Source organism: Melospiza melodia, chromosome 1, assembly GCF_035770615.1.
Source record: "Melospiza melodia melodia isolate bMelMel2 chromosome 1, bMelMel2.pri, whole genome shotgun sequence".
Classification (NCBI taxonomy): Eukaryota; Metazoa; Chordata; class Aves; order Passeriformes; family Passerellidae; genus Melospiza; species Melospiza melodia.
The window spans coordinates 17,766,065-17,787,578 of NC_086194.1; the positions used below are offsets into that span (position 1 = coordinate 17,766,065).

The 21,514-nt window shown below is 40.6% G+C and overlaps 1 protein-coding gene across 1 annotated transcript in view; it reads right to left on the bottom strand.

Annotated features, from left to right (window-relative positions):
* The window catches only part of GPR158 (G protein-coupled receptor 158), a 185,918-nt gene that overhangs the window by 102,529 nt on the left and 61,875 nt on the right, over positions 1 to 21,514 (bottom strand). Inside the window, exon 3 of the mRNA XM_063149670.1 lies at positions 4,613 to 4,715. Within this exon, the coding sequence (XP_063005740.1) occupies positions 4,613 to 4,715 (103 nt within the window). The remainder of the gene's footprint in view (positions 1 to 4,612; positions 4,716 to 21,514) is intronic.

A 21,514-nucleotide genomic window follows, 5' to 3' on the forward strand; every position in this document is an offset into this window, starting at 1 on the left:
ATGTAACATCAATTCAAGACACAGACAGCCCAAGGCCAAGCCTGGAGTGCCTCTAACAGAACTGCTAGATGTTTAATTGTACCTTGTCCTATCTCAGCAGTTCTTTGGGATTACATGTTTCCTGCAGTGAATAAAAACAATTTTTCCTCCTCAAAAGATGACAAAAGATTCTAGAGACAGTAAAGTAGATGGACAAGAAGTAATGTCTGCTTTGTGTCAGGCAGTAGCAGTTTCAGCACTGTCACAAATGAGATGGAAGCAAACACTGTGCTGCAGAAGTTAAAGCTGAAAATGAGGAAGGTGTAAAAAAAGAAAGGAAGAACAGAAATAAAAAATGGTAACCAAAAAATAAAAAGGATAAAAAGGAAGGAGAAAAGAACCAAGCAAATTAGGTGGAAAGTGGGAATAGGGACACAAACTAAAATGAAGTATAATAAAATAAAACCAAAAGCTTAAATGTTTCAGCTATTTCCAATCCACCATATTTTTCCTAGCTCTTCCCTCCTCTATCCCAGTCTTATTTTTCTATCTGATTGGCCCATCTCTTTTTGAAATGTTCTCCTGAGGGTAACTCCTCATCAGCTTCAGTTCTCCTAAGGACACTTTGCCAGGCAGGGGGTGCCTCAGCAGCTGTGACAGTGCCAGCTGAGACCTTCCTGCAGAGTGAGAACGGCACCTCAGGCTGCTGAGAGCCAGGGCAGGGACTGCCTTGTCCCAAACCCCATCATCCTGCGCTCCAGTCAGAGCTCAGCACAGGAACACAGAAAGCACAGTGCATGCTGAGCACTGAGCTGAACAAAAGAGTGATTTTGCTCCTGTTCTATAATAGAGTAAATTAGGAACACTCCAGTCACATCAGGGACATTGCAGTAACTTGGTGAGAATCTAACTCGGAACCAAAACCTGGTCATCAGCCATGGTCATAAGCCTCACCCCAGAAAGGGATCACTGAAGTCAGTGACAACCTTCATAGGTGCAAATATCTGCACGTGCAGGTTCTGTTGAAGAAACAAAACCAAAGGGCAGGTGCAAAAAATGAAAATTCCTGTTGAACTGGAAACTCCTCTTGGAATTTTTTATGTGATCATGGCAGTGTTAGAGACAGCAAAGTCCCATAATCAGACAAAAGAGCCACTTCTATTGCAAGCAAGGCAGGTTCCACATCCAAACAGCAAGAGCTGGGAATTTCTGCAGTATATGGAAGATGCATTGCTAAAGGGCAAACTTCAAGGCTGAGCAAAGCACCACTGCTCTGCTAAAGACTTTTCAATGCAAACCTGATTACCCCACAAGGCAGAGAACAGAAGTGCTTTAGAGAAGGCTGTTACAGGAATGTTAAAATATAAGTAATCATCAGTTAGTTATTCTATCTATACTAATAGTGCTACCTAAAAATGAGCCATTAGGAGAAAGTGCATAACCACGTACTCAAGTACTTACAGATTAATACAATCTGTGTAAATGAAATGTGTTTTTTTCTAAAATAAATTTCCAACCTCAAAAGACACCCTGGAAGCATGGTAATAACTTTGTTCCCTTCTAGGTCCTCATTAACACATGCAAAAAAATAGAGAGGTTTTGCATATTTTGGCACTGTCAGTTCTGAAGAATGAACACAGACTTGGGAGGGAAATGCCCTCCTACCTGGCTTCTTATCCAGTAAGAGAACAGCCTGAATTCCAGCTGTGCCCCTGTCCCACACACTCTTTGGGAACCTGCAACATGTGCAGCCTTCCTGGGAGCAGCAACACCATGCTGCTTTAAGACAGGAAAGCAATTTGCAGAATCTTTGTGATTTGCAGAACTTTTCCTACACAGGACACTGCTTATTGTGGCCACATTTCTCTTCACAGAGAAAAGCAAGGCACAACTTCCCAAGGATTTTCTGGGATTCCCATTCTCCGAACCTCAGAGAAAGAAAAAACAATTCTTATCTCATTTACTGCGCCTGTGTTTTGGAACAAGTGGAATGCGTTGTGGAAGATTGTTTACCTGAAAGGAATTGGTGATTGGATTCTGGTGTGAGTGTTTTGATTCACTGACCAATTGAATCCACGTGTGTGTGTTGGGACTGTCGGCTGACAGTCACAAGGTTCAGTTCAGTTGAGTGGAATTGAGTGCTTGGCAGATTAAGTGTAATGTAATGTAATACAGTATAGAATAATATAGTACAATAAAGTAATTAATTAGCCTTCTGATATCAGTGGAGTCAGATGCATCATTCTCCCCTTTGTTGGGGTTGTCTTGTTTTACTACCGTTTACATCACGTTGCAGGTTCCCAGAGAACTAACCAGTAAACTGTGTGGAGTGTTCAACATCTCTGCAAAGCTGTTTCATAGTTATCTTTCAGACTCAAACCAAAACACTAATCTGGGCTGAAGGCAGAACCTTTCCCCCACCCAAAAACAGAATAGTTCAGGCACAATGTGAAACTGCAGTTATCCACATTTTGCTGTGGCACAAAATCCCAGCATCACTGAGTAATGCTCCCATTTCAGGACACAATACAATCCAATTTTTCAACTGAGTGAAGTACAAAGCTGGTCTTTTTTTTTCTATCTATCTCCTTTCTGGTATCTTGAGACCTGCAAATCTTTGCTGCCTCTTTATTTCTTTCCACAAGGAATACTTCCTAAATGATTAACATTTCTATTCAGTTTCATCTCTTTCATCCTCAGATTTCACCAACCTAGCTCCACAAAGAGATCTCCAGGTCACACAGTTTTTGTCAAAATTGCTTGCAGAATTTGTATCTAGAATTCCTATGTTAACATCACTTTGAACCACCAAACACATACTACAGCCATTTTAGCCATGCCATTTTTTCCTCTTTTCTTTTTACAGAATGCAGCTGTGTGACAAGACCAAGTTTCCTTTGAACTATAGGCTTTTCTCTTTACTTTAGTAATTTCCAGTCTCACTGTTAATTTTTTGAAATCATCTATACAACTTGGCAGATGGAGCTGCATCTGGATTAATTTAAAAAGTTCTTCATTACAGTTTCAAAACTTGGGTTACCTCACAGCAACAAAGGTTCAAATCAAACTGGCCCCCCTACATCCTACAATATCAGCATTTACAAACTTCTTTTAGACAAATTTCACTTTATCAGGAGCTAAACAGCCATTTTAAGGCTCTTCATTCTATAGCAGATGGAGAGAAGACGGAGGGATTGTTTTCCATCTAAAGACAAATTACTCTCCAGGGGAGCCATGCACTTGATACTGACAACACTTCAAACCTAGGTGACTAATACATACCAAGCATATATATTTTGCACAACTGATATGAAATAAAGATAATCTCATCCCTAATGATCAATGTTGTTTTGATCTCTAGCCACATTTTTTGCATGTGTTCTATGGCATTTGGTATGAAGTCTTCTTTATATGCTGTCTCATGGAATTAAATCCTACTCCACCAGAACTCAATGGACTTCAGGAAGAACCAAACATCCTCCTTACTCTAGCAACAGATTCACACAGCCCAGAGAAACAGCACTATCACAAGGCTGCCTTCTGCAACTCTTTACCATATGAAAAGACAATGGAAACACTCAGCAGATAAACTGTTGAGCAAACTGTGCTATTGATTCTACAAATATGCATAGGAGACATTATATCCCAGATATACATATATATATGTTTACATTAAATGATGATTAGTAGTAGAGGTATTTCTCTTGGGAAACAGAATCAGCTGTTTTCACACAAGGCAGGAGAAAACAGACACAGTCCTGGACCAAGCTCAGTGAAAGTCACTCACTGCCATTCCCTGGATATCTCTCACAGTGGGAGCTGATGACATGAACCTCTGGCTAAAGGACAGTGCAAAGAAGCTGGCCATGAATGAACCTGAAAGCAGGAGGCAGAGAAGGATGCCTGTTACACCTCCAAGCAGCAGCTTTGATCTGTGACTGCAGCCTGAGCTCTACCAGTACAACTGCAACAACTGCAGCACAAAATCCATACAGAGATTTGGTCACATGATGACAGAAGCAGACATCACCTTTGGGCATGCAGTTTGTCTGTCTTCCCCAACATCACCCAAGTTGTTTTCTCCTGTTGTGGGCAATTCAGCCTAAGAACCATGCAATGTGTGTCCTGGACATGTTATCCATACATCCAGCCAGATTCCCAGGCTTGAGGCATCTCTATTGCCTCATCAGCATGTATTAGAGTTTGGATGCTCCTTTGAGTTCTCCTTTGCAAATGAAGTAAAATGAAAACAATTAAAGCCTGCACAAAGCCAGAGGCTAGGGCATTCTAATTTCCTCTGGCTAAACAGAAAATGAGTAGATTAATTTTCAGAATACTTGTGCATGAGCACAGATGCCAGAAATCTCTATTTCCCCTTAGCAAGGCTGCTTTTCATGTTTTTTAATTTATTTACAAATCAAATATTCTTCAAGTGGGTATGTTTTACAGGATCCTCAAGAGTATTGTGAATGACAAACCAAAGGGCTAGAACTCCTTAAGTGATTATATAATCTGAGACTTGCCAACCACTGGGATTTTACTGTATAACCCTGACGAGGATAAAAAGCAGCCCTGCATTATTAATGTTAGCTCTGTGTTCTTTTTTTTTTTTAACTCAAGCAAAGGCACTTACTCTGAAAGCTGTTCACTGAGAAGATGTTGGGATGATAGAATCCAGCCTTGCAAATACATTTGTAGGCTCCAAGCACAAATCCAAGGCCTTTAATTGGCATGCACTGTGAGAAAGGAAAAAAAAGGAAAGTCATGCAGATGATCACACAACTGTATACTCAGATGTACATTCAAGCATGAAAACATTACAAGATACTCTGCACAGTCTTCTAAGAACAAATAGGCACTCCTTCCAGACTGACAGTATTTCTTCAGCAGCTTTTCCCACAGTCATATATCACTCCAGCTTTTTTGCCTTGCTGTTCATCTCCAACAAACAGCAAAGACAGCTATAATCAAGCCTGTCCCACTGATAAACTGACCAAGTGACAAATTTGACTCTTGCACATTTGATCTAGGCAGGACATTAGACAGCTGTGGCTTCTTTTCTGAAGGGTTTCCAGCACTTTTCCCCAGCACAGCAGGTGGGTTTCAGACAGCTGGAACTCACACTATGTGAGGAAGAACATGAACACCTGCAGCCCAAACCTTCTGCTGGCAGCACATGCTGGTGCCTCCACAAAAACAGCAAAGTGGAGCTAGCCCAGCTAAGAAAAAGACAACTGCTTGTTAGAGAAAATGGCTGCAGACCTAAATCTGAAAGAGAATAAATCTATGCCAACAGGAGCCCCGTACTTTTAAAATATCTTGTAACAATATGTGAATCAAGTTTTGTTTAAACTCAGCTTCACTCTTGCTTGGTTTTGACATCAGGTCAGCCACAGAAAATTCATTACTATGACAGAACATCTACTGTCAGACAATTCCTGTACATCAGATGGACTTTGCCTAGTATAAAGGGAAGAATCAGTCCAGCAACACAAAAGTAGAAACACTTGTAAAATGTTGATTCCCACTACAGTTCATTTCACTTCATCAGATGAAAGTAGACTACCAGACTAGATGCCTTTCCCATAGGAGTATAGGTGTACCATGAATATGAACTAGACACTAGCAGTACCCCAATGACCAATTGAATGATTTAACTTAAACATCCTCTGTCCTCTCAGCTCCATATTTTTCACTTGTTTGTGACTGTCTGTGACTTTAGGATATGCTTCAATATCTGCCTGTGACTAGGAGGAAGATGCAGAGGGCAAGGCTCAGTAAAAAATACCTGAGTATAGAAAAATCAAATGTACACAAGAGAGAACAGTCTGTACTGTAGACACTCTAGAAAAACTCAAGGAAAAAAAAAAAGCTAAGAGTTTCTTATTATCTCAAATCTCAGCTTTGTGACATAATTCTGCCTGATGTTAGGGAGGCCACTACGGCACCATCTCTTCTTGCACCTTTTGCCAAAAAATCATACTTCAATCAATTTTAAAAAGCAGCTACCTTAGGCTGGATCAGAAGCTCCATTTAGGCTGGTATCACACCTCCTGTGTGCCAGCAGGCAGTGTTGGGGCAAACAGTGAAAGCTGCAAGTGGCTGCTGAGTGATCCTTCACTGACATGCCCTTCAGGACACCACACTCCCAAACTGAATTTGTATTGCTTTAACTTCCAGTTCTTACAGATGGCTTGGTTACAATTAAGATCAGCTTTATCATCATGTTTGCTAAAGAGAGAGTAATAGGTGTCTGTAGAATTCACAGAGTGCATTTATTCCACTTGTCTGCTCCCTGGTATTATATTTTCAGCTTTACAGTATTAGTATAATGTAATGACTCCAAATCTTTTTATAGTAAGCTTTAAATCATATGTTCAGCTCAAAAAAACCTTAGATATTCCATGAATATTTATCTTGAGATTATTTATAAACAAATAACTCCTAAATCAACACAAAATTCTAACACATTTAAACACAACATCTAAACCAGTTTTTTAAAAGTCTGTATAGGTTTAATTTTATGCTGCTTGTTGTAAAGGATGAAGTTGGTAAAATCTAATGTGATAAAGATTATCTCTGTTGGAAAGAAAAGGAAAAAAACCCTTCAAATAACCTGTGCAATTTGAAGTCTGAGCCAAATCTTCTGGCACAAGAGAGACAAAGCCCTTCACCAGATGTGATTAGCCAGAAACCAGTGAGGAAGTATTCAGCAGACACACAAAGCAGGTGAGACATCCAGAAGGGGAGAACAGAGCAAAAACAAACAAGTAGCTTCAGAGAAAGCATGTGGCACCATGTCCTACATGTAATTTAGAAATTCAGATAAAGGATGAAACAAATCCATGCAGTGGCATTCTGGAGCAGAGGGGGCAAACCAGCAATTTTACAATATAAGGGAAAAAAAAAAAAAAAAAAAAAGACTAAAAATACAGCCAGCCTTAAGTTCGGTACTTCAAGTTTTTCAAAGAGCAGCTTCCAAAATCTGTATTTCCACATACATACAGCAATGAGAATGTCTCCCTTTGCTAAAATCAACTCCTTGTTCAAAGCATGTAGTAAGAGTAATATCATGATAGATAAAGCTTAACAAAGATAATACAAGTAAGCCCATGTTTCTTTGCTCTGGTTAGGGGCAGCACATAAGGGATTTCTAGAAAATGAAATGTATAGAGTAATTTTGTACCTGGCACTCAATAGCAACTGGAGCATGTTGGTGTCCTGCAAAACCCCAGGAGGATGTTTTTTTTAATACTGTTTACCACTCAAGTGAAGCACATTCACTCCTAAAAAAAAAAAAAAAAAAAAAAACAAAACACAAATACAAAAAAAAAAAAAAAAACCAAAAAAAAAAAAACCAAAAACCACCAAAACAAGCAAACTCTCCTACAACAACAAGAAATAAAAAAATAAAAAATAAAGAAGATAAAAGCCAAAGTCTTTTTGCCTAAGACAGTGACAGCTCTGTCACTGAAAAGGCTTTACCCATTGTCTTTTCTCACTTCATTTACCCTTCAAGACCAGAGTGTTGTGTTATAGTGTGTTTGCAGCCTCACAGGTGAGCAGTGAGCACATCCACACATCCCAGAACCTTGTGCATCACCTGGAAGGCCCTGCTTGCCTCCAGACAGCCTGGAAGGCAGCCAGCCTGCCAACCACACTGCTCATTAGCTTTTCTACTCAAACACTACATTTTGGTACAAAGAGACAGGACAGGGTTGGCCACTCTATACTTTTACTGCAGGGTTACTCAGGCCCCTGTGGATCTTCTCCTCCCTTCTGGCATTGGTGGAGGTAATCACTTTTTATATTAAAGTTAAAAATGTGTTTTCCAGCAACAGGAGACTTAGAATAACATTGAGTTGTTTATTCTGAGTCAGTCAAAGCACAGCAACAGCTAATCTGATTCACTTTAGAGCAAAGGTAGTTGTCAGGACAATATCTGCCTTTATAGTTCGATGCTTTGCTAAAAATTCTTCAGTGCTTTTTAATTTGATTTTTCATTATTCTGCTTTTGTTAAACGTAGGATGAGAATAAATAGAGATGGACAGGAGCCTCAGCTCATTCACACAAATAATGACAAGTGGCACATGACTACTGACAAACCATGAGCAGAAAAGTTAATGTCATTCATCATGTAAATGCAAGGGGCTGTAGAGTTTTTAATATCTAATTAACCTCTTTTGAAATGTGACTCAGTTGGCTGATCAGGCTTGTGTTTGAGGACACACAGGACTGACTCCTTTCTGGTTCTCCTTGTCTTCACTTCAGCCATGATGATGTTATCAGCCCATTGGTAGACAAACACTACAAATATGCAAGCAGTAGCCAAAAAAATAATGGTGGAAGGGGAGCATTTTGCAAAGAAATGAAGAGAGGAGATCAGAAATATGTACAAACCTTCTTGGAAGATGGTGATAGGGGAGTAAGTTTAATTGAGCAGTGTTGAAAGCTGGTTACATGGGGATCATGGTGGGGCTAAGGAGCAGAAAACTCATCAACAGCTGTTTCCATGCACATGCAGAACCCAAGGCCAGCTACAAACATCTTCCCACAGTCAGGATCATTTACAGACAGATCAAAGAACAACAATTACAGAGGATGGGTAGCTTGGACACTCACAGGTTCTCAGCAGTGATATTTTTTAAGACAGATTTTTCATTGCTGCTGAAAATATCTGTGCAATCTACTATCAGACTACTTCAAAAATAAAAATCTCTTGATTTGATAGTCTGGAATTGATATTGATAACCTGAATATTATTTTGGAACACATTAAACTTTGCTTTTGATTAACATATTAAACAATAAAATTACAATGTCTCCTCTCCTAGAAAACTGCACTGCAATTACAGGGGAACCTGTTAACAGACACCAAAGGGACTGAGAATTTTATAACCATTAAATAATGCAGTGTAATTAATTCAAAGGCACTTTCTCAGGGCCAGACATCCTTGGCTTTGAAGATGAGTTAAGACATTTTTCACCATTAGCACAGGTTAAACTTCATTTGGGGCAAAGTTTAGTTCACTTCCTCAGGGTCTTAATTAAGAGAGAATTCTCCTCATACTGTCTCTACAACCCTTCCTTCCTGTCACTAGGGTAATTCCAGGCTCTACACATGGGCAATACTGGAAATATCTACCATTATCTGCAGTTCCAGAAGCTGTCAAGTAAAATGCCAATTCACACAGAGGTCCTTTACCTCTGCATGTCTGGTTCTGCCAGCTAGTTCTGCATTCATCTGTAGCTTGGCAGCAACTGCTGCAAAGTTTGCCTGAAGATGAGCCACACAGTGAGACAGGGGATTAGGAAAGCTTGCCAAAATCTGCAAGAATGTGAGTCATTTCCGAAATCATTGTGGGGCAGGGAGGAAAGCTGTATCTATTCCTGATCCCTACAAAAGATGCAGTGTTTTAAGAAATGCAGAAACCCCTAACTTTGTATTCCTTACCGATGAAAATTTTTAATCAAATTTTCAGTTGGCCCATCTCTGCCAATAAATGCAATTAGTGGCCCTATGACAATGCAAACTAGTTCCATTCTGAAATCCATTTTACACATTTATAAATTTTATTAAAAATATTTATTTACAGTACTAAAACCAGACTTTCATATTTTCTTCCAAAGGTCAAAAGGAAATACTAGAATAGCCAATCAAACCCAGTAACTCATCAAAACAATTGTAGTGCGTAAGCACAGAAAACTTATTTGGAATAGGAAGGAGTAGCAGGGGGTGGGGGCGCACAGGAATTGCACAGCTCATCCCACACAAGGGCACAGCCAAATATCCAGGAGCCTGCACTGTTCTTTGGAAGGAGTCTGACTGTTGAAGTGCTTCCAGCATGGACAGCCTGCTGGCCCTGCTAGCAGGAAAGGGAAAAAAATTCCTATGGTTCATCCAAAAGCTAACAAATAGCAGCTATAATCAGTAGGTCATTTAGACACATAATTCAAGGAAGGGAATAAAATGGTGGAAAACAGTGCATGGTATCTTAATAAGTTAACATGGACAACATTGCTCAACCAACATTTTCTAGCCAGCAGATGTATCTGTCATTTCTATTGCATTTCCTAGCAACTATTCATGTAATTACTTCTTTATTCCTAAAACATTATTTTTAGGCTGATTCCACACACTAGCAAGACATACATAACCACATTACAAAGATCTGCAATGCTTTGTGTCTGTTTTCACAGCCCACAGTCACTTTCTGGACTTACTGCCTGGTTCCACACAGTCCAGCAGGAGTCAGAAACTTGCTAAGCTCCCACAAGCTTCATGAAAACAACATCCTGCTAGAGAAGAGATACCCTCTGAGTGTCCCTGCTGAGGGATACACTACATCATGAGGACACACCTTTTATTAGACACCAGAGAATGCTCTTTGAACAGTCTACAGTCACAAGGAAAGCTTTAGCTGGCACTGGTGCCATCAGTGAACAGCAGAACATCCTCATAGACAAACTCAGGAAGTGTGGACTGGGTGAGAGGACAGAGAGGTGGATTGAGAATAGGCTGAATGGCAGGTCCCAGAGGTGATAATCAGTGGCTCAGAGTGAAGCTGGAGGCCTGTCACTAGTGGGGTCCCCTAGGGTTCAATACCAGGCCCAGTATTGTTTAACTGATTCATCAATGGCTTGGATGAAGGGGCAGAGGCCTCTCCTGTTCCAGCAAGTTGACAAAGCTGGCAGGAGTGGCTGATACCCCAGAGGGCTGGGCAACCCTTCAGAGGGACCCTGACAGGTTGGAGAGATGGACAGAGAAGAACAGCCTGAAATTCAACAAGGGCAGGTCCTCAAGAATCATCTGGACACAATCCTGTGCAATGTGCTCTAGAATAATCTGACTTGAGCAGAGAGTTTGGATAATTCACTGTGGTCCCTTCCAACCTGACCCATTCTGTGATCTGTGATAAGAAAATGTATTAGGAAACCAGGCTACAATCATCTGATGTTCCTGTTCCTTGATATTCAGCCCATCTTTAGGACCCAGTCTACTTTTCCAGAGGCTTTGACTAATCAAGACCTCCTGGAGTCTTGAGATGAGTCCAACTGAGCAAAGTTGACTAAGTTATGTTCCTAGTTACAAAATTAATTCTTACTGAAATTCTACTTGAGGATTTTGTGTGAAACCTGGTTGAGAATACAGCTATATAAAGGCTCTAATTTTAATATATTTGGTAATTTTTCCCTTTCATAGTGGTGTCACATTAGACAGAAATGGAAGGAAAATACCCACCTCACTAGTACTTGAATGAAGACACAGCATCTTCTACTACAAAACAGAATCTGACATAATTAATTGCATGAGTCTTTCTGTCCATTTGCTGGTCATTGGTAAAACTAAACTCTCTGCTATGTTCTGTCCATCAGCAGCATGCATTTTAAAAGCACATTTCTTTAATTTAAGACAGCCAAATCCTGCATCAGAGTGCTTGCTCTGTCCACAATTTGATCAATAGTCTCTCATTAATTTTGCTTCATTCTGGACTGTAGCCTCTACAGTTTGACAATGTGTCAACTCATTGGGAAAGTTAAAGTTACTTACAAGACACTATCAGAATATGAGTTTTTCTACTTGTCAAATATATTTCCATGTTCAGGCACAATTCTCCCATTCTCAGGGTTGGAATGTTCCTCAGAATTAAAGTTCAAAGCACAGTTACTGGGTTTAACCACGATCTGAGCTCTGTTGAATTACAGATTATTCTCGATTTCTTTCAATCCCACAGTGAGAAGAAGCACCATATTGTTGCTGTCAGAAAAAGATCCTCTCCAAATCCCACTACTTGACAGCAACACCTTCACACTGCTCTCCACAGCCTGGAGCTCACTCATGATGAGGCACAAGTCCCACAGAGGTGCTGCATGTCCCACTAGCACCATGAAAACAGAGCACCCACTATTTGCCAGCTATTTGATAGCTCATTCCACCTCTTCTTCAGCACTAGGCAAGCACAGGAGTTTTTAAAAATGCTGTGGGAAAGACAGTTAAACTTTTGGGCAACAAATCAGAAACAAAATGTTATAATAATCTACTATGAAACAGCAGCACACTTGATAAATTAATATCTGTCTAGTTGCTTACTCCTTCTCATCTGGGACACCTCAGAGATCAGCCAGGAAAATGAAATCCTGCTTTTTGCTCTGAATACTTGCTTTTTTCCTGCAACCTTTTTCACATTTGATGAAAAATGTCCTAACTTTGAGTAGTAACTGTTCCATAGGCAAGTCCCCACTTCTAGGTCTAAAGCGAGCTAGAGGGTTGGTGATCAAGGCCCATATATGAAGCCATCATATTCTAGACAGACACCTTGAAAATATTTCCTCGGTTCTCCTGCTTCACTTATTTCAAATCTAGATTGTTACTTTTTTCCAAAGCCAATGTAGCCTTGATGACTCATATCTCACTCCTCCATTGCCTTCTGGAGCTTGGGGGTTTGGCCATGGATGTAAATTCCTCAGAAGTTTCATTCTAAATGGCTGGTTTTGATACTTAATGATGCTTCTCTCTGTCCATCTTTGTTTTTCCTTCAGGTTTGCACTTATTCCAACAAGGTTATTCCTGTGCCCTGGTGATTAAAAGACACTTCTCCCTGTTCTTGACTGCCATTTCCTGCCCAAGCTGAGCTCCTCCTTCATACAAGGCTACCTTGTACAACCTTCTACCATTTAACAGCAGGGAAGCCACACACTATAAAGCCGTTCTCTGAAGGTCACAGTGTCACATGAGCTTCGATACAGCCCTGCAAGGAGATGAAGAATAAGAGTTGTGTCCAGATATCAATAAATTGTCCCGTGTCCAACAGGGAGTCCCTGTGCCACAGATTCCTCTCACACCCGCAGGAATTCTAAGGTGATGTCTGCTGGAGCACATCACCCACAGCTCAGCTGGTCCAAGAGCCCTGCAGCAGCTTTGGGACACTCTCAGGGCAGGGAACCCATGAACAGCCCAGACTCCCAAGTATGCCAAGGTGGATTAAAATCTTGGTAGCGGCCCTCCTCTGTTTTGAGATGTTTAAGCAGGACAGCTTTCTTCTTGTATGAATCCATAGTATAACTAATCTTCACCACAGAAGTGCAGCCACATTTAATCAACCTTCTGAGATGTATAGCACTACACATTCCAAAGAGATGGTTAAGTTCAAATGTAGGCTGGAAGGATGAATTTATTTTTTTTCCAATTTGTTCAGTATGCTGTTTTTCCTTGGTTTAGCAATGCCCTGTTTTTGAGCCAGGGCCCCAAACCTTGAGACAAATTGCCCAATTCCAAAATGAGTTCCCTGCTAACCCAAACAGCAGATGGCCACACCACAGAGATATACAATGATGTTCCAGCTTGCAGCACAAAGCTAAAGCAGAGCATCAAACAGTCTCTGGAACCAGAAACTCTGGAACTTTGTATTCCTTCTCCTGACAGGGTAACTACTGATAACACTATTTGAAACACACATGACTGCAAATTTGGAAGCCCTTTTCCTAGAAAGCATTAAGAATGCCAGAACATTCAGCAAGTTTACTTGCACAGTAATTATTTCTTCCTCAAGCACTGGCAAGAAGAGTGGTAGAAGAGTAACACTAAAACTCAGGAATCAAAACAGCCTTCAGGCAGTACAGTACCTATCACTCACCAATTCTATTTAATGAACTTGCATGAAAACAAGGCTTAATGAACACCAAGTAACATGGTACATCATCTAAAGAGAAAGCAAGCTGAAGTTTTCTCTCTATTATTCAGCAGCTGCCAGGAGCTGATTCACAAAGCATGATGGACTGGATCTTTTCTGACATCATTAAAATTAAAAGTGAAATTGTTTTCTATTATTAATTATAGAAATGTCCCTCTTGTTTTCAGAGCTCTCAGAAATGGTGGAACGGCATCTGGTAGCAGTGCACTGTAGACAAATAAACCACAGCAGACAATAGGATGTTTGGAAGAGTTTGCCTCAGACTGAACAAAATGTCAAGTTTACTTTCCATGTGACAGAGCAAATCCATTTTTATTGGAAGCCACTACAGAAATAGCACCAAAGACCTGCCAGCCTTAATGTGACACCGGCTTGTGCACACAGGCATCCACCCCAGCTCTCTATCATTACTTTTTAACTCTCATTTTGAAAGAACTTGAAGATGTGGCAACAGTTACTACTTCTATCCAATAGCAAAATCCTGGAGACCCGTGGAGCTACAGCTGGGACAAATCAAGGCAGAACCAAGTCCTTTCCCACAACCATAGATTTTAGTTGGTAGCATGCAGGTGTTGTAAAGTTCACAATGGAAGAGGAAACAACTTACAGGTTATGACAGAAAATTTCTGGTTAGTAACTTCATTAACCTGCACTTTAAAGGCATCAGATTTTGTTTCACATTTATAAATAAATATTGCTCACAGTTTCCTGGGTTTACAATTCCAGAACAACAATATTATAGCACAGAGGCTTGTAAAATTATCTTACTACTATGTTCTCTGTTATTGCTTTCCCCTCTCTGTCCTTTCATCTCTCATTCTGGAAAATGCAACACATCACAAAGGGCAGGGGACTTGTGACCCAGCTGCCCAGAAAAGCCTCCCCCCTCATCCCCAGGAACAGCACAGGCTCTGCACTGCCTCACTCCAACAGACTCCTATTTCAAACGCTCATGAAGCAAGACACGAGTCCAGGAACCAGCCCATTGAGTCTGCAGAGCCTTTCCAGTTCAAATACATTGACATGTATTTTTGCCAATCACCTAAAAGTGCAAATAGGACACAAACTGGGTCTTCCAGATTTCTATCCTGAGACCTGAAAAATTCCATCTCAACCATTTACTTTATTAAAAGAAACAAACACAAACAAACACAAACCACCAGGTAAATTGTTTTAACATGGTTCTGTATGGTAAGCAAATTATAAACCAGTAAAGTTTGTAGACAAGAGTTTCTGTTGAATTTTCCTGAGTCTGAGCAAACTCTCAAAATATATTGTCATTGTTTCACAGATTCCAGGAAGCTTCTGAATTATATAAGCTAATGTTGTAATTCTATAATACAGTGAATACAATCCCATAACATGATAACTATATCCAAAAGTTCAATCTTAGTTATCTTATCATAGGATTGCATTCACTGTATTATAGAATTACAAAACTGCATGAATGGACCACAGCAGAAGCTCATGGTGAAATCCTACTCTCTCTTACATCAACCTTTCAAGTGAGTCAGCTGCAGAATATGTAATGAAAACCCTCAAACCCAGAGGCAAGGCTTTGAAAGCTCAAAAAATTCAAGAGCATCAGAGGGAAAAGCAAAGCACTCCCTATTGGCAGCCCTGCAGAGCCTGCAAGATTCCAGGTCAAGTTTGGAGGTTCTTGGCTACACTCAGAATGTTCAGGAGTTCACAGGCATGGGCAGTCCAGGACAAATGCTCCACAGACTGCCAGGGGGACCTAGCTACTAACAATCCTTACTTACCTCTCACCAGGAAAAGGTTTCCTTTACTTATTTACTTATTTCTTATTTACTTATTTCTTTCTCACTTGTCTTGTAGATGATACACCTTTTCCTTATCTATGCGCTTCGCTGGGGTGGGGAACTTTCTTTCTTGATCCCACTTTCAAGTTCTCAAGACACCTCAAAATTAGGTATTTCATACAACCTTGCACCATAAGAAATGTTTTGGTGAAGCAGTTATATATACCAGGTTGTTTAGTCAGCATCATACCCATAAAGAAATACAGAAAAAAAAAGGAAGGTTTCTTGCTCTAAAAGCAGTAACTTGCTCACTCTAATGTAAATATTTTTAAAGTATTCCTGTGACATACAGAAAGCCACTTAACAAGCTAAATTGTACTTGGATTTTCCCATCTTTTGAGACTGTTATGCTGCTTATAATTACTCTAACTTGTAAAAAAAACCCAAACAGTTAATGTTGGTAGTGATGATGGTACTGACAGAGAAGTTACAGACACTAAAATTAATTCTATTGAAACTAAAGCAAATTTGGGGAATGTGTTGGGATGCACTCAGCATTTGGCTCCTTTTTAACTTACAATGCACCATTTTTATAGGCTTGAGGTAGAGTGATTAGTTTTGATGAAGTTCCCAGTGTAAGAACCAAATGGAAAGCAGGGAGTGGGGAATTAAACACCCCCACATGCAGAACAAAGCCCTCCAGCAGCAGCCAGGGCAGTGCCAGTGCCCCTTCATTGCCCCCAGCTGCCCCAGGTGAGACAGGGATGGGTGGGCATGGATGCACTGCACCCACCAGGCTTTTGCTCTCACAGTTCCCACAGCTACAAGGCAGGTGATTTAACACAGAAACTCCCTTCATCTGCACTCTGCAGCACTTTACAAAATTTTACCCAGGTATCCTTACAAAATATTAATATCCTTAAAACTGTCTTTCTCTCTAGAAATACACCACAGGCTCCTCAGTCACATCTCCTAGCTTCTATTATAAAAATCCAAAATAAATACACAGAGAGTGAAAAAAAACCCTCATCTTCTACTAATCTCTTATCAATAAAAGTAAATACTACTGTTAATTTAAAATAATAAATATGAATTATATAAATCCATATGATTACCAACCATATAAAGTTAATATAAAAAGGAATCCATCCAGTATCTTCCTCATACTTCTTGTAATCTCTAAATCTTCCCAACAAAGCCTTTTATCCTGTGCTGCTGAACACCAAACTAGAACTGAGGAAACATATCTGAAAGGCAAACCAGCTTTCAGTGGCATATCAAAAGCAGCTGAAAACACACAGCAGTTCATTGAAAAGGACAATTCTTCAGGAAATGATTAGTGGCTATTTTTAGAACCACAACAATATGCATAGAGCTGCACAGAACAAAAGACACATACAGTCTTTGTCACACGAGGTTTATTGACACAGACACTTGAAAGACAAAATGAGAAGGATCTAATTCTATTCTCATTTGCCCTTATTTTAAATAAACCAAAATTCCAGTGACTCCAGTGCTTCCAGTCACCTCACTGAAATTACTGGATAATGATGCTTGAATCAAACCCACTTTGTCTCCTTCTGCTTTTATACTTTCATTTATATTCAATTTCTTTAACATAAATTCATTTGTTGAAACTATTAAGAAGTTATAAAACCTAAAGAATGAAGATCACCTCAGCATTAAGTGCCACCTTTGGCACCAACTTCCAGCAGATTCTAGAAGGATGAGAAAGTAGGGCAGCCCTGCTACTACTGCCAATTAGCAAATAAGACTCATTAAGCCACATGAGTTCTCAGGTCCTCACCAAATTCCAGCTTTATCAATGAATATTTTCCTAAAACTTTTGAATGCCAAAATCTTCCTTTTCAATTCACAGCTTGAGCAAGCCCCTCTCCTTGCTGTAAAATACAAACACGCCTTGAGGTGACCACCAATTGCCGAGTTTTATCAAAACAGCTGGATTTCAGTGTTAGCAGATGGGAAAAAAAAATCTCTGAGCTATTCTTGAACTCAAAAAGTGGATTTTGGGATCTTTGAGGGATGAGGAGAGTTCTACAATTCTGCGAGTGCTTTCCATGAAAACCAAAGACCCTTTGGAATATTTATTTATAGCATCACTTGAGATTACAGTAAAAGCTGGCTCAGAATACAATCACAGAATAGTTAAGGCTGGAAGGGGCCACTGGAAGTCTCTGGTCCAAGCACAGACTCTCTGGTCCTGCTGAAGCAGGTTCCCCTAGAGGTTTCCCATTAACTGGGGCTCTGACTGGATGGTTTTGGGTATCTCCAGTGGGGGAGACTCCACACCCTCTCTGGGCAGCCTGTTCCAGTGCATGGCCATCACACAGCAAAAATGTTCTTCTCATATTCAGGTGGAACTTTCTGCGCATCAGTTTCTAGTTGTTGCCTTTTGTGCTCTGCCTGGCTCCCATTTTATTAGACAACCAAAACAGCTATAAAGTTGCAAAATCCTCTGTCTGAAAAAGGCAGTTTCACTGGCAGAACTGACAGTCCAGACCCTTTCCCTGTCAGCAAATTAGCTGTTTTTTACACAGCAGTAACACTCACCTGAGCTGTGAGAATTTCCCATTTCAGTCATCACCCAGAGCTCCCTACAGAGAGCATCCTCACCCTTCTCTGTGTAAATGCACTGTGCTTTTCATGCCCTCACTCATTTTTCATGAGAGCTGCCTGCTGGACTGGAAATGGAAATGCCCCCAAGCACAGGTTGGGTTTGCCCTCTCCCCCTCCTGTCTGCAGCCCGTTTGCTGCCTTGGGAGGTTTCCCTACCTTCACAAGCTGAAATTGTGCCAGTTAAAACTTTCTCCTTCCCACTTCACATAGTCCTTTGTTACACTTTTCAATTCAGTCCAAGACATGCTTCTTAATTTATACAAAAACTGGGGGAAAGTCACTAAACATTTTTAGGCAACCACCCTGGAATTCATATTCCTTACACATCTCCTTAACTGGATGTGTCAGCAGCTCCTTAGAAATGAAAATCATGGGCATATTCTCCCTATTAGGATCACATTTCAGATTTCAGTCAGGATTCAATATATCATCCTTTAAAATAACTGTGCAAAATTCTATTAGACCCTTTCACAGAGGTAGGAAGCACTCTGTACTTGAAGACACTAACTTCAGATAGATTTTCTCCTCATTTGCTCTAAGACAAGTAGGTGTCATGACTGCATATGTCTTTTGGCTACAAGAGAAATTCCTTCTTTGCATGGGAGAGTCTGCCACCTTCCCTATCCTGATTTACTTCTTATTCCTGAATAAGCCCTGGGATCCTCATGGCTGCTTTGCTGGTGTAAGAAACTACCAAAAAGAGCAAGACAAATAAAATATAGCCCTAAAAGAAGGTGCATAACAAAGCTGTTATCCTGCGAAGATGTCAAGCATTTCTCAGATTTGGAGGAATCATTTATACAAATATTTAAGCCCTCAAAGCCAAAACATTTACCAATCATTTAGACATAATCATCTTGTCACTTACACAGAGCTCAACAAACATGTCATTGGGGAAACCCCACAGTGTAATTAACATTGCCTTGAATGACAACTGAAGAAAAACATTTTAAGCAGTCTCATTCAAACCTGAAAGGCAGAGTCTGCTATGTCAACACTCGCTTCACCAGGAAGATTGATTTTCCCCATTATTTCTCTTAATTGTACACAGGTAGCTTTCAGTTTGATTTCACTGACTATTCTAATCATAGATTGACTTTGAGGTTTTCTGTTTAGCAGTGCAGTCCAAAGTTTTATTCTCAGGAAAGAAAGAGATCGAGACATTGCCCAATAGCATAGTTAAGAGATCTGATGGTCAGAATGGAATTGGAAGAAAAGAAAATTTACTGTAATTTTTATTAACTTTCAATTTTGTAGGTAAAAGTTTCAGAACAGTAAACAAACCAAACAAAACAGTAAATGTTGGTTCTACTCCATTAGTCATTATATTTTTCTAAATATACTGTCCAGTGTTCTGAAGGAACTGTAGCCCCCCCCAGAGCTCCTACTTTTCTGTCAGTGTTGGTAAATTTCATAGACCAAAGCAAACTGCATTTATGTTTACCTAGGTTACAATACATTTCCTCTATACTGACTGCAGAGATGCAAGCAGAGCTATCTTTAAAATGTACCATTTTAAAATATACACACAACTGTTGTCTAAGCAGCACAGCTCTAAGCTCTGAGATGCAGCAAGGTCTCACCAGCACATCTGAATTCTGCATAAAGTACTATTAGTGTCTGATGAAATATTAATTACAAGAATGCAGCTGAACAGCATTTAACTGGGGAAAGGCCATCAGCAAATCACAATTTTTCTGCCAAAAATACCTAGCACAGCACTATGTTACTTTCTGCCCTATTTAATGTGGATCACAAGGAGGTAGTAAGTGGTCTGGAGGCATCAGTCCCACCCAGTGGCAAAGGCTGTTGTCCATGGTCGTCCCCAGTTTAACCAGACAGAATCCTGCCTAAAAAGCATGCCTGGGGGATGTGAGTATTATTTATTTCAACAAGAGCAATGGGAAAATGTTCAGTTTCAAAGAGAATTTAAGCCTGTACATGGGAAGCCAAGAGTACACATGTTCCTGACCTCCCTGTGCTCCCTGTCCCCTCCTGCCTGACAGAGGGTTGGGAACCTGTCCTCACACCCAGCTGCCTGTCTGGGGTCCCTGCTGACCTGCAGCCATCCTTCCTCAGGAGGAAAGAACCATCACAGCTATCCACACACATTTCCTGCAGTCATCCTCATCAGCAGATCAAACTGAAGACCCTTCCCACACCTCCTGTCATGCTCAGCTGTTTCATGCCCTGTCCCATGGATGTGCACCCGATCTGCCTGCAAGTGCTGATGGCAGCAACGCAGCTGTGACACCAACTCTTCCTAACAAACCTATGTCATGTGAGAGATGTATCACAAATACTTGAATTGTACCAACTGAGGAGAGCAGAACCAGGGCCACCACTGAAATATGAGGGGTGTTCCTATTTTGCTAACTTAGAGCTATGAGATATGGGCTGAAGAAAAGCTCTAGCACTACTTCAGGCCAGGGCTGAGCAAATACTTTTCAACTATTATTTGCAAAATAAGAATTGTCTGGGTCATATTTAAATTATTTAACTGTCTGAATCCACTCCAGTGAAAAAATACTGCTGAGGAGAGGGAGAGCTTAAATTTTGTATGATTAAAACACCAATTCAATAATGGCTGCAGAACTGGTCATTTCCAAGTGGGCACTGAAAAGCCAGGAGAGCCTGCACCTACCATTGAACTGTAGGCATCACAAGTACAGGTCCTCCTCTTGTGTTGAAGGACCCAAACTTGCATCTCTCTTCCCCAGAGACTGCTCCAGCACTCAGAATTATTCTGGAAGTAGTTTGTCTCAGATTCAATGTAAAATAATGACCTCTGGGCATTTTAGTTCAAGTGTCTAAATGTGCCTTAGAAAAAGCATCTCATCTCTCACATGCACCCTTTAGCTACCAGGCAGCAAATCCATTCACACCTCCTTGGTGCTTCCACGCCTCATGGCAGCACTCTAAGTAATTTATTAAGTGACACTTAGTAGGGTATAGTTGAAGTGTCCCATTTCCTCACACCAAAAGCCCTGTTACATTTTTTATCACACACTTCCCTCCTCAAGGTGCCCTCTCAGTTTTCATGTTTCACCAGACCACTGAAATATTTTATAGCACTCACGAGAGCAGTGGATGGCAGAGACACATGATCCCTGCCCAAGGAACTCAGAGCCTGGAGAAGCAGGCAGGGAAAGGCAGCAGGACAGCAGAAGCACTCAGTGTCAGCATTTCTGAGCTCTGGGATATGCCCTTCTCAGGCTTTTGCCTGGGAATTCACTTAGTGTTGCATCCTCTCCTCTCTGCCTCCTAGAGCACTTGCCTTTCAGAAAGAGGCATCTTCACAGTCCTGAGCTGCATCTGCAGAAATCACTCTGCTGACCTTTTCTTTTCCATTTTTTAATTTCCTTCAGAATATTTTTCTGCTTCTGACTTTCCCCTTCTTTTCAATTCTATTGTTAGATCAGTTTGATATGATTACCACTTTTG